The sequence below is a fragment of the Rhodofomes roseus genome (assembly GCF_022264815.1).
Source record: "Rhodofomes roseus strain CIRM-BRFM 1785 chromosome Unknown C8Q71scaffold_2, whole genome shotgun sequence".
Lineage (NCBI taxonomy): Eukaryota > Fungi > Basidiomycota > Agaricomycetes > Polyporales > Fomitopsidaceae > Rhodofomes > Rhodofomes roseus.
The window spans coordinates 307,046-316,304 of record NW_025952958.1 but is presented as its reverse complement, the minus strand read 5'-3'; the positions used below and the strand labels follow the sequence as shown (position 1 = coordinate 316,304).

The following is a 9,259-nucleotide window of genomic DNA, read 5'->3' as shown; positions in this document are numbered from 1 at the left end:
ACAGTAGACGCCCGCACCGTGGTGGCCGCGGCCCGCGGGCTTGTCTGTCTCCGACTCGCCGCCCGCCACAGAATGTTTCCTGAAACCATCAGGGCGACCAACATGCATGTAAACGCTACTTACAGTACAAGCCGCCATCGAGATACCTATCTGAGAACTTGAGTCCTCAAATACGTGCGATTGATTGCTCAAGTCGCTCTGAACTCTACCCACTTACACTAGCACCTCCGGCTTGCGAGGTCAAGTATGACGGCCTACACGGAAGCTTGGGCCACTGGGCCGCATTCCACCAGCTTCTACACGCGGACATACGAGGCACTATCTTCAATCGCTGTTCTCGTGGCCGTTCACGGCGCTGCAGAACACTCTGGTCGGTACACGCATGCCCATACGTCGCTCGCCGAACGGGGCATCACTGTCTTCTCGTATGACCAGCGCGGATATGGGCGTACAGCACTAGACGAGCAGCACAAGAGCAAGGATAGCGCATATGGCAAGACGTGCTGGGAAAATCAACTAGAAGATTTAGATTGGGCTGTGCAATACGTGCACACAAACTATGCGGGCCTACCGGTCTTCCTCATGGGCTCATCTATGGTGCGTACGGGAGCTGTTATGGACGCGTATCTCATTCTGACATAGCGCGTAGGCAGGAAGTCTGTGCTTGAGCTTTGTGACGCAGCCAGGGTCGCCGCAGAGACAATCCTCGGTTGAGGCTCTGTCGGGAATCATCGCTTCTGCGCCCACACTGCTACTCACCGAACGTCCTTCTTGGCTACTCCAAACAGCAATAAGGATACTTCGGTTGGTAGTTCCCAATATATTGTTGCCATTTAAGCATAATGGCGAGGTGAGCCCCGCTAGCGTGCACTACTTCTCAGACTTGAAAGGTGAATTTCCGTGCCAAATACGTAGAAACTCTCCCACAACGAGGAAACCAACAAGGCCTACCTGGAAGATCCTCTTGTTCGAGCACCTGGTAGTCTACTCTCCGTATATGATCTCATCGCCGAGGTGAGCAGCGTTATATTCGAGAAAGCCCATACAGCTTACAACTTATCAGGGGCAGCGTGTGTTGGTAGATTATTACAAGCATTGGCCCGTTCAGCTACCGGTGAGTAGGAGCATATTCTTTCAGTTGAGCAGTATCATAACTGTTCGGACAGCTTCTCGTGCTGCAAGGAACAGCGGATCTGGCACGTTAACTTCAGTCTAAAGTGAGGTGATGGAAGTACTTACTCTCGTGAAGCTGTCAGATCCTGCAGCGACCCAGGAATTCGTCGAGAAGCTCATAGCCGAGGACAAGAAACTTGTGTTGTACCCTGTGCGTGGGTTTCTACATCCGGATAGCCTTTTGGTCTGACGGGACAAATTCCCTTGTCGCAGGATGCACGACACGAGCTGCACAACGAACCCGTACAAACCGAAGTAGCGGATGAATGCATCAGTTTCATGGCACGCATTGCCAGCAGACCAAACGGTGGTCCCGAGTAATGAGCTGTGCATGCTGTACGTGCTTACTTTCTGTTCCGGGCGTGGGCCGGCTGTTGCATCCGGGTCCGACTGTCTGTTAACTGCGCTACTAGCGATATGTAGCACGCAGCTGACCGGGAGTACACGATTGCATAATGGAACAATGTCCTTGACTATCCAATACGACGTGTTTGCGAGTATCGAAGGACTGTAAACAGAGCGAAGATGAACGCCAAGCTCGTGTGCGACTCGCAGCGGCGATTGTTTGACGACCTCGGTCCTCGGCCATTGTCCGTGGTGTGCAAAGCTACACGACCATGTGACCGCGTTGTAATGTCCAATGGAACTGGTTCGTCTGTCGGGACCGAGCCAGGTTGCTGCTGGGCGCGTGACGCCCACGCGGTGATGCGAGGCGGGAGGTGGCTCACTGCTCAAGTTGTTGTTCCCGGACACCGTCCACCATCCACCCGCCGACGCCGGCCGCGATGAGCAGGCGACAATCTCGTGTATCCATCGACGTAAGGCAGAATGACACCCTCCTTGAGTTCGAGAACTGTGCGTATCTGCTTAGTTTCGTGCCAGCCGCGAGTACTGACCAGGTTCAACTTCGCCCGCGCCAGTCAAGAAGAAGTTTCTGCTTGCCAACAAGCACATCACCAAGTGAGTAATCGCCACCTTCACTACCGACGCTGCATGCTGAACTGCGTGGTCCATCCAGATTGAATTCAACACTGAGCGTCCGCATCGAAGAACTGAACGCCCAAATATCTACGCTATACGTCGAGAACCTGCGACTCCGCGCCTCCGAGATTGCGCTAGCATCGCAACTCAAGAAAGAGCGGGAGAAATCCAGGAAGATAATTGCCGACACAGAGGCTGCAGTGAGTCGCCCACTCCACTCTATCGCGCTACCCTTGTCCTTTCCCCGTTCACCGACATTGCCCCGCTCAGACACATAGCTTCATCAAACACCTATCTCACATCCGCAAGTCCTTTCACGTTCCCCATTCGAGACCGTCCGACTCTGAGGACTCACAATCACCGCCACCCCGAGCCAAACGACCTGTCATCAACCCTGATGCATCGCCCGCGCCAAACCGCCTCGCGAGGGCACCTACTGTTCCCGGCATAGTCGAAGACGATGAGACGAACGCGTCCTCACCAGAAGACCCTGACGCAGATGTTGAAGAGGAGGAGGAGGAAGAGAAAGAACCCACACCGGTGAAGCGGAAGAAGACCAAGTCGAGGTCGTCTGACTCCCGGCTCCCCATCGCTGTTCCCCCACTGCCAGACATTGATGTACGGCAGATCGAGTTCGAGGAACAGCTCAGCAAGGTCGGCAAGCGAAAGCCTACAAGGAGACAAAGTGGGCTCCTCACGAGCGTGTCGATCACCACTGTTACGCCGAGTGGCTTCAGCACCGAACTCGTGCCGCCACGACCACCAAGTCCGGCTTTTGGATCGCCGATCAGGAGAGAAGTTGGGCTTGCGGAGGAGGCGGATGAACGGAGAGCTGCGAACGGCGAGGAGGATGAGGACGAAGTGGAGGTGATACTACAGAGTGTGGCCAAGCGCGAGAAGAAGGAGAAGGAACGGAAGAAGGAACGGACGATAGAGAAGGATCGAGACAAAGACAGATATTCTTCAAGCAACAGTGAGCGGACAAAGGAGCGAGAGCGTAAGCGAACGCGGGATCCAGACGACCCTGCGTTGGTGGCCGAGGGGAGCAAGTCGAAGCTTAAGGATGTCACCAACTCACACCCAATCTGCCCTACGCTTCTGGAAATCGATGACGGTGAGCATCTATCCATACATTATTCTATGGATGATTCGTTTGTTCCACTCTCATGTTCATTTTACTTATCTCTGGTGATCTGGATAGATCGGGAGCGCCAACTTACACCAGAGGACGATGTACCGTTGGCGAGCACATCAAGTCAAACCAATTCTGCCACTCGCCCACGCGATGGCGTGGCTACCCCCGCACCGAAGCCTCGTTCACATCCCGCGCCTGTCTTGCCTCCTCCGCGATCTTCTAGCCCACAACCTCCCCCTGCTCCTCCTGAATCGGAGGCTGCCGGTGGTCGCGAGCGGCGTGTGCGGAAGAGCGTAAACTACGCAGAACCCAAGCTCAACACGTGAGTTAAAGTTTAGGCTGTGTGGACTGAATGTCGAAGTTAACCACCTTCGCGCCGCAGGAAAATGAGGAAGCCGGACCCACAGCCTCTGGGCACCACGAAGCGCATGTCCACTTCCTCTATTGACGGTGTTCGATCACGGACTTCTTCAGCGGAGGCCACAGGCGACGAGCCACCGTCTGGCACTGCGCAGGATACCGTACCGTCCGGCGCTACAGTCAAGAGAAAGAAGTCCCGAGTGTACGTGCCTTCGGAAGACGGAGAAGAAAGCGAGGGCACACAGGCTGACGCCGAGTTCGGTGGTCTCACGAGCTGGGTCAACGTCGACGGCAGGCGACGCAGCATACAGAGCGGATCGAGCGGCCGGCGTGTCGAGGGTGATGATGCACGACGACACAGCATGGCTGTTTAGCCCTGATGGGTGGGGTTTCCTCCACCCTCTCCTCTACCTGCCCTCCGCCTCCGTGCCTCCTCGCGCAACGCATCCGGCGTTTCCGTGTTGGCGTTGATGACCCACTATGATCTATGATTACGACTATGACACGGGCTCATGGACTCCTCTCATCGTTACTGTATGCGTGCGGGACTGCAGCGTTGGGTACACGTTTCCCTTCGAACTCCTCTCGTCCCCCCTGCTCCTGGTGCATATACTATGATTGATTACTACATCACCTTCTCTCCATCAACGTCATGAATGTTGACGAATCTCGGTTGAATTCTCCAAGTAGACTAGTGTATCATAAGTTTATCACCGTCGTCGTCTAGTCACGCTGTGTGGCCTGTTGTCTGTTGCAGCATCAATCTTCAACCCGTTCCTATGTAGTTCGTTCCATGACGCCGTCGTCTGTTGCGACCGGGCAAGCGTGGTGTGCAGATACTGTTGGAGTAGTACGCGTGCCGTCGCGTTCACGCGCTGACGACAACCCGCACCGCTCGCCGCAATGTGGAAGTATTACATTGCCTACGTATATGAATTCCTATTGTACTGAGTAGTATATATACGACTTGTTGCGAGCTCTGTAATTCAACCGTCGTCCTTATTCCTACCCGCTGCTCGACGTCTTAAAGCAACAACAGACACGAGTTAATTGCGACTAGATTGTCCGCTAATAGAACTCAGTCCGCAAACTTGACTCGCTTCCGGGGTCGTATTGAAGGCTCTGCACGCATTTCTTCGCCTCGAGGCTGGCCGCTGGCGTTGTCGGTGGATTTCGCTTGTTTGCGTGCTTTTGCCTTCTCTCGTTTCGCATTAGCAGCTTCTGTCGCAAGGGCTGCTTTCACTTGTTTCTACGACTCGATTAGTGAAAGTATATGGCCGGTGCTCGTGCAAGAAGCTTACTAGCTTATCCTTCGACTTCGATTTCTTTTGTGGAGGAGGAGTAGCCTTGGTACCCTTGAGTCCCTTTCAGTCCCTCGCTCTGCCAAGTGACGGATACTCACACTCACCTCGTGTTGTGTGTGCCGTTCCACCTTCTTCTTTGAGATGTCCTCCTGAGTGGCAGCCACTGAATGAGCTAACCTCAGCGCTTCATCCTGACATCAACTTCAGTATGCGAGATTTTTGGACGAGGGTGTGTAGTCGCGATGCTCACCTTGGAGTCAAGGAATTGTTTCGGTTTTCTATCCTTGCGCGCCATGGAGTACGCGAGTTGTATTCAGGAGGCAATCCTTGTCATATTTGACCAAGACGCTCTGTTCTGTGACTCGGCTTCTGTGTTCAGATGCTCATGCGGGCGGAAGAGTAAGTAGCGAACCGTTGGGCTGGGTCGAGCGTTGAGTAGAGCACAAATCTCGATCCGGGACCGGGCCCTACGTAATTCGCACGCGTGCCCTATTTGGCGATCAGCCACAACGCGCGGAGTGAACGCGCTCGCAGTCCGACATCGTTCAACTTGACTCGTCCCGCGCCGTGGCCTCGTTCTGCATCTTGCTTTCTTGACTGTCAGGCTGAGCCAACATCCGTGAAGAACACCTCCTATTGACTCCCCTAACGATACATCGCTTGCCTACATTGTTGGCAATCTCCACGAACAGCGACGAAACATGGCCGCCCCTTCTTCCTCCTGCTCTTCGTCTACGGAGGTCCGCGTGGATCTCGCCGAGCGGATTTCAAAAGCGCGTTTGGATTACGCGGAGCTACCAGAGGTGCTATGCCCATCCTCACGTCCATCGTCACCTTCAGCATCTTCCCGCGCCGAGGGTATGAAGCAGGCGATCATGGACGCCGTCTTGATGGCGAACAGCAATACCACGCACCCCAAGTGGGGTCATGTAGCACGAATGGTGAGGCTTAACTGCACTCGGCGAGGCTACGTCGGCGCGGCGGAGCGAGTGAGGATAGGGGACGTCCAGAAGGCGGAGATCCCGGAAGTGGAGTGGACGCTGCCGGAGACGGAGGAGGATTGGGAACGCTACGTGAAGCGATGGGGCAGCAAGTTCCGCTCCAGGGGCCGTGTGTCAAAGTATTTCCGGCAAGATGAGGAGGGCCAGGACGACCCTGCTCACTCGCCCACGAAGAAGGCTGAGATCATCCGGGAGAAAGTCACGACATGGCAGGCGACCATCACCCCCATGGGGGAAGACCCGACACCCACTCAAGATGAGACTTCGACGATAACGACTGCAGTAAACAAGGTCAAAGTGGATCAGAAGGGGATAGGCAGCCAGGGGACGGTGTCTAAAGGCTCTCTTGGATTCGCGATTGTGAAGCGTCCTACGGCCCTGACAAAGAAGCAGGGCAAAGGCAGCAACCAGGATGCCCTCCTTGCTGACGATGCGCCCAATGTTCCACAGTCTCCCGCCGACGTGCGGATGTCATCTTCCCTGCCACAGTCGGTAGCTACAGCTCCTGTGGTAGAATTGCAACCTCCTGCGCACATCAGTTCAGAACCAAATGCTATGATATCTGAAGTATCAGAAGTGGTATGTCGCCCTTAGACATGAGTAGTATTCTCGCTAACGTTGCTTGGTACAGTCACTATTTCCACCATCCTTTCCATCTCAGCTCAGAACGTCTACTCCTCCCCCAGGCAAGGCGAAGGCCAGACCTCCGCCAATCATCTCATCATCCCCTCTCTCATCACCCCCTCTAACCCATCACATCCCACCACCAATTTACTCTGATTCATCCTCAGCGCTGGTCAATAAGGCACAGAAGCGCGGTCGGAGCAATTCACCGCGACACAGCGACGCGATGGACATATCAGACGAATATCGCCTTCGTCGTGGCCCACCTAACAAGAAAGCGCGCAGAGCTGCTCCGGACAGTAGTTCAAGCGCGGCGATACCGCCCCCTTCGACGCCACCACCTCCCGCATCTTCCGCGAGCAATGATGCTGCACCATCCGCCGGAACTCACGGCTTGGGTAACGCGGACGGGCTTCCTCTAGAGCTTCCCACAACACCGGAGCGTCAGGCCCTTCCAACGCTCACGGAGCTCCTCGCGTCATCGCGCCGATCGAAGGCGCGTCCGCGACCCCCCTCACGGAAGACCAAGTCCGCCCATCAAACGCCACGAAGAGACGACGGGCTCGCCGCTGCAGATGCGGACGATGGCGCCGATGCAGACACGGACCGGGAGCCCTCACCCGCGCGGACGTTCTTCTCTTCGCCCGCCTCGGGCTCATCCTCGAGCTCACCGCGCTTCCGCCCGCGCTCTCCCGTCTCGCCCATGTTCTCGCAGAACCCCGGCACGTTCGCCCCCGCATTCGTATCCTCGCAACCCGGCGGCTTCCTCGGTTACGGCGGTACGCAGATTCCCGGGCCGCTCGCGCGCACAGGGAGCGGTGTCTTCGGGCTCGGCTACAACTCCCAGTTCGACGTGGAGGGCGGGATAAGCCGGGCCGCGGAGCTGTTGGATCGCGATGTGGACTATGCGGACTGGCTGCGGGACATACCCGAGGCTGAGGACGAGGCGGCTTCGTTGAAGCAGAGCCAGAGCGAGGTCGCAGTGTGAGATACAGAGGGCTACGGGCGTGTGCGTGGAGGTGTCGTCGTTTCTACTGCTCTGTCGATGGGCAGCTGCTATGGTTATATCTTATTTGCATTAGGGTCCGTCTGGCGTGTACGATTGTGCGATTAGGTGATGACAATGTCATTCGCGAGTGGGACTACTCCTACACGAAGTCTACTTAGTGGCTCGAGCGGTGACTGGGCGGCACATAGTGAGGTATGTGCAGAACCGCGGTTCTACTCGGCCCCGAGACGAGGAGCAGTTTCTCGACGTGCCAAATTCGCTGTGATAACCAGCCAGTTATTTATGGGCCGAGGAACAGCGGAGCAAGCGTTTGCAAGCTCAACCCTCAAATCTCAAGGTCCCAAGGACATCTCGCCTGAGGCAGTAACATGTCTGCCCCCGCTACTAGTCGTGTTTGGTTCAGTAAGCCGCCTAGAGGTCAGCTTACGGACTAGGCAATGCTCATCTTGGATATTTGCAGTTACTGGTACGTCCAAAGGCCTGGGACGGGCCTTACTCGAGGAGGTCCTGCGCCGAGGCGAGCGTGTCGTCGCCACGCTGCGCCGGCGAGAGGTCCTAGAACCACTCGCCCGGCGGTACCCGCCGGCCCAGCTTCTCGTCCTCCGCTTGGACGTCTCTAGCCACGCGGAGATCAAACAAGCGTTCCGGGCGACAGAGGAGCACTTTGGCCGGCTCGATGTGGTGGTGAACAATGCGGGGTACGCTGTGGAGGGCGAGATTGAAGCTGTTCCGGACGATGTGGCGCGTGAGCAGATGGAGGTTGCCTTTTGGGGCCCGGCGAACATCGTGAAAGAGGTGAGCGACGATGGAAGCTGCATACCGCGGCGACTGAATATTGACCTTCGTCCAGTCCATACGGTTCTTCAGGAATGTGAACCCTCCCGGGCAAGGCGGCCGTGTTCTGAATATAACTTCGGTTTGTGGGTATTCGAGTAATCCCACTCTATCGTACTACTGCGCGGCCAAATTCGGTGAGAACCTTCCATCGTTCGTGTTGCAGTCACTAAACGTCACACCTCGCAGCCCTGGAAGCTTTCACGGAGTCGTTCATCAAGGAGATGTTGCCCGAATGGAACATCAAGGGCGTCATCGTCGAGCCGGGAGGCTTCCGGACTGACTGGAACGCAGCGTCCCTCGTCCGAATCCCTGCCCCTCCGCAGTACGACTCGCCTGACTCGCCGACCGTGCAGTTCAGAAAAATGATTGCGCAGACGTACATTGGGGATCCGGCAAAAGCGGCAAAGGCGCTCGTGCAGATAGCGGACATGGATGAGCTGCCGCTGCGGATCCAGCTGGGCACGGAGTGTCTACTGGTGGTGAGGAACAAGGCGATGAAGACAATTCAGGACGGAGAAAATCACGCTGAGTTGGCGCACTCAACGAACATGGACGGGGTCGACAAGGATGCCGTGCTTGCGATGTTCAAGGAAATTGATACGTGATGCAGTTTGTGTATTCCTCCTGTCATTTGTGTTAGACTCCATACGGGTCAATGGAGCGAGTACTACTTACCAGGCAGCCATCGCCTACAGTAAGGTTACTTAGCTACACTCAAGCGCAAGTGCCACGAGCACGCCCCGATACGCGGTTGTGGCGGTTCGCGTGCCTGTCGCGTTACGCCAGATGACATTGAGTCTGACGTGCAGGATGTTGCCCAAGACACCGGCCATGT

At 56.0% G+C, this 9,259-nt stretch overlaps 5 protein-coding genes across 5 annotated transcripts; 4 read left to right on the top strand and 1 right to left on the bottom strand.

Moving 5' to 3' along the window:
• The first annotated feature begins 78 nt into the window (after positions 1-78).
• C8Q71DRAFT_732801 (lysophospholipase) lies at positions 79-1,713 on the top strand. The gene is made up of 7 exons (XM_047922283.1): positions 79-597; positions 650-850; positions 916-1,014; positions 1,064-1,114; positions 1,167-1,196; positions 1,250-1,324; positions 1,387-1,713. Exons 1-7 carry the CDS (start codon positions 247-249, stop codon positions 1,492-1,494), a joined length of 915 nt encoding a protein of 304 aa, XP_047783478.1. The 5' UTR covers positions 79-246; the 3' UTR covers positions 1,495-1,713.
• A 174-nt stretch (positions 1,714-1,887) lies between these two features.
• C8Q71DRAFT_202796 (uncharacterized protein) lies at positions 1,888-4,233 on the top strand. The gene is made up of 6 exons (XM_047916977.1): positions 1,888-2,028; positions 2,094-2,133; positions 2,192-2,354; positions 2,425-3,268; positions 3,356-3,611; positions 3,672-4,233. Exons 1-6 carry the CDS (start codon positions 1,959-1,961, stop codon positions 4,021-4,023), a joined length of 1,725 nt encoding a protein of 574 aa, XP_047783477.1. The 5' UTR covers positions 1,888-1,958; the 3' UTR covers positions 4,024-4,233.
• Positions 4,234-4,665: 432 nt separating this feature from the next.
• Positions 4,666-5,399, bottom strand: C8Q71DRAFT_202792 (uncharacterized protein). Its single transcript, XM_047916976.1, has 4 exons — positions 5,204-5,399; positions 5,058-5,144; positions 4,951-5,004; positions 4,666-4,898 (listed from the first exon to the last, which is right to left on the bottom strand). The coding sequence occupies exons 1-4, from the start codon at positions 5,246-5,248 to the stop codon at positions 4,728-4,730; spliced, it is 357 nt and encodes a 118-aa protein (XP_047783476.1). The 5' UTR covers positions 5,249-5,399; the 3' UTR covers positions 4,666-4,727.
• A 51-nt stretch (positions 5,400-5,450) lies between these two features.
• On the top strand, positions 5,451-7,735 carry C8Q71DRAFT_903525 (uncharacterized protein). The gene is made up of 2 exons (XM_047928825.1): positions 5,451-6,533; positions 6,586-7,735. The coding sequence occupies exons 1-2, from the start codon at positions 5,655-5,657 to the stop codon at positions 7,564-7,566; spliced, it is 1,860 nt and encodes a 619-aa protein (XP_047783475.1). The 5' UTR covers positions 5,451-5,654; the 3' UTR covers positions 7,567-7,735.
• Positions 7,736-7,865: 130 nt separating this feature from the next.
• C8Q71DRAFT_732796 (uncharacterized protein) lies at positions 7,866-9,174 on the top strand. The gene is made up of 4 exons (XM_047922282.1): positions 7,866-7,989; positions 8,048-8,382; positions 8,438-8,558; positions 8,611-9,174. Exons 1-4 carry the CDS (start codon positions 7,956-7,958, stop codon positions 9,027-9,029), a joined length of 909 nt encoding a protein of 302 aa, XP_047783474.1. The 5' UTR covers positions 7,866-7,955; the 3' UTR covers positions 9,030-9,174.
• Positions 9,175-9,259: the final 85 nt, after the last annotated feature.

Bases quoted from the DNA above. Each gene is read 5' to 3' on its own strand.
- C8Q71DRAFT_732796 (XM_047922282.1), top strand. From the start codon at position 7,956: ATGTCTGCCCCCGCTACTAGTCGTGTTTGGTTCA. The intron at 7,990-8,047 runs GTAAGCCGCCTA...GGATATTTGCAG, and splicing joins TACTAGTCGTGTTTGGTTCA to TTACTGGTACGTCCAAAGGC. The intron at 8,559-8,610 runs GTGAGAACCTTC...CACACCTCGCAG, and splicing joins CTACTGCGCGGCCAAATTCG to CCCTGGAAGCTTTCACGGAG.
- C8Q71DRAFT_903525 (XM_047928825.1), top strand. From the start codon at position 5,655: ATGGCCGCCCCTTCTTCCTCCTGCTCTTCGTCTACGGAGGTCCGCGTG. The intron at 6,534-6,585 runs GTATGTCGCCCT...TGCTTGGTACAG, and splicing joins TATCTGAAGTATCAGAAGTG to TCACTATTTCCACCATCCTT.
- C8Q71DRAFT_202796 (XM_047916977.1), top strand. From the start codon at position 1,959: ATGAGCAGGCGACAATCTCGTGTATCCATCGACGTAAGGCAGAATGAC. The intron at 2,355-2,424 runs GTGAGTCGCCCA...TGCCCCGCTCAG, and splicing joins TTGCCGACACAGAGGCTGCA to ACACATAGCTTCATCAAACA. The intron at 3,269-3,355 runs GTGAGCATCTAT...TGATCTGGATAG, and splicing joins GCTTCTGGAAATCGATGACG to ATCGGGAGCGCCAACTTACA.
- C8Q71DRAFT_202792 (XM_047916976.1), bottom strand. From the start codon at position 5,248: ATGGCGCGCAAGGATAGAAAACCGAAACAATTCCTTGACTCCAAG. The intron at 5,145-5,203 runs GTGAGCATCGCG...AGTTGATGTCAG, and splicing joins AACAATTCCTTGACTCCAAG to GATGAAGCGCTGAGGTTAGC. The intron at 5,005-5,057 runs GTGAGTGTGAGT...AAGGGACTCAAG, and splicing joins AACGGCACACACAACACGAG to GGTACCAAGGCTACTCCTCC.
- C8Q71DRAFT_732801 (XM_047922283.1), top strand. From the start codon at position 247: ATGACGGCCTACACGGAAGCTTGGGCCACTGGGCCGCATTCCACCAGC. The intron at 1,015-1,063 runs GTGAGCAGCGTT...ACAACTTATCAG, and splicing joins TATATGATCTCATCGCCGAG to GGGCAGCGTGTGTTGGTAGA. The intron at 1,197-1,249 runs GCACGTTAACTT...ACTCTCGTGAAG, and splicing joins TGCAAGGAACAGCGGATCTG to CTGTCAGATCCTGCAGCGAC.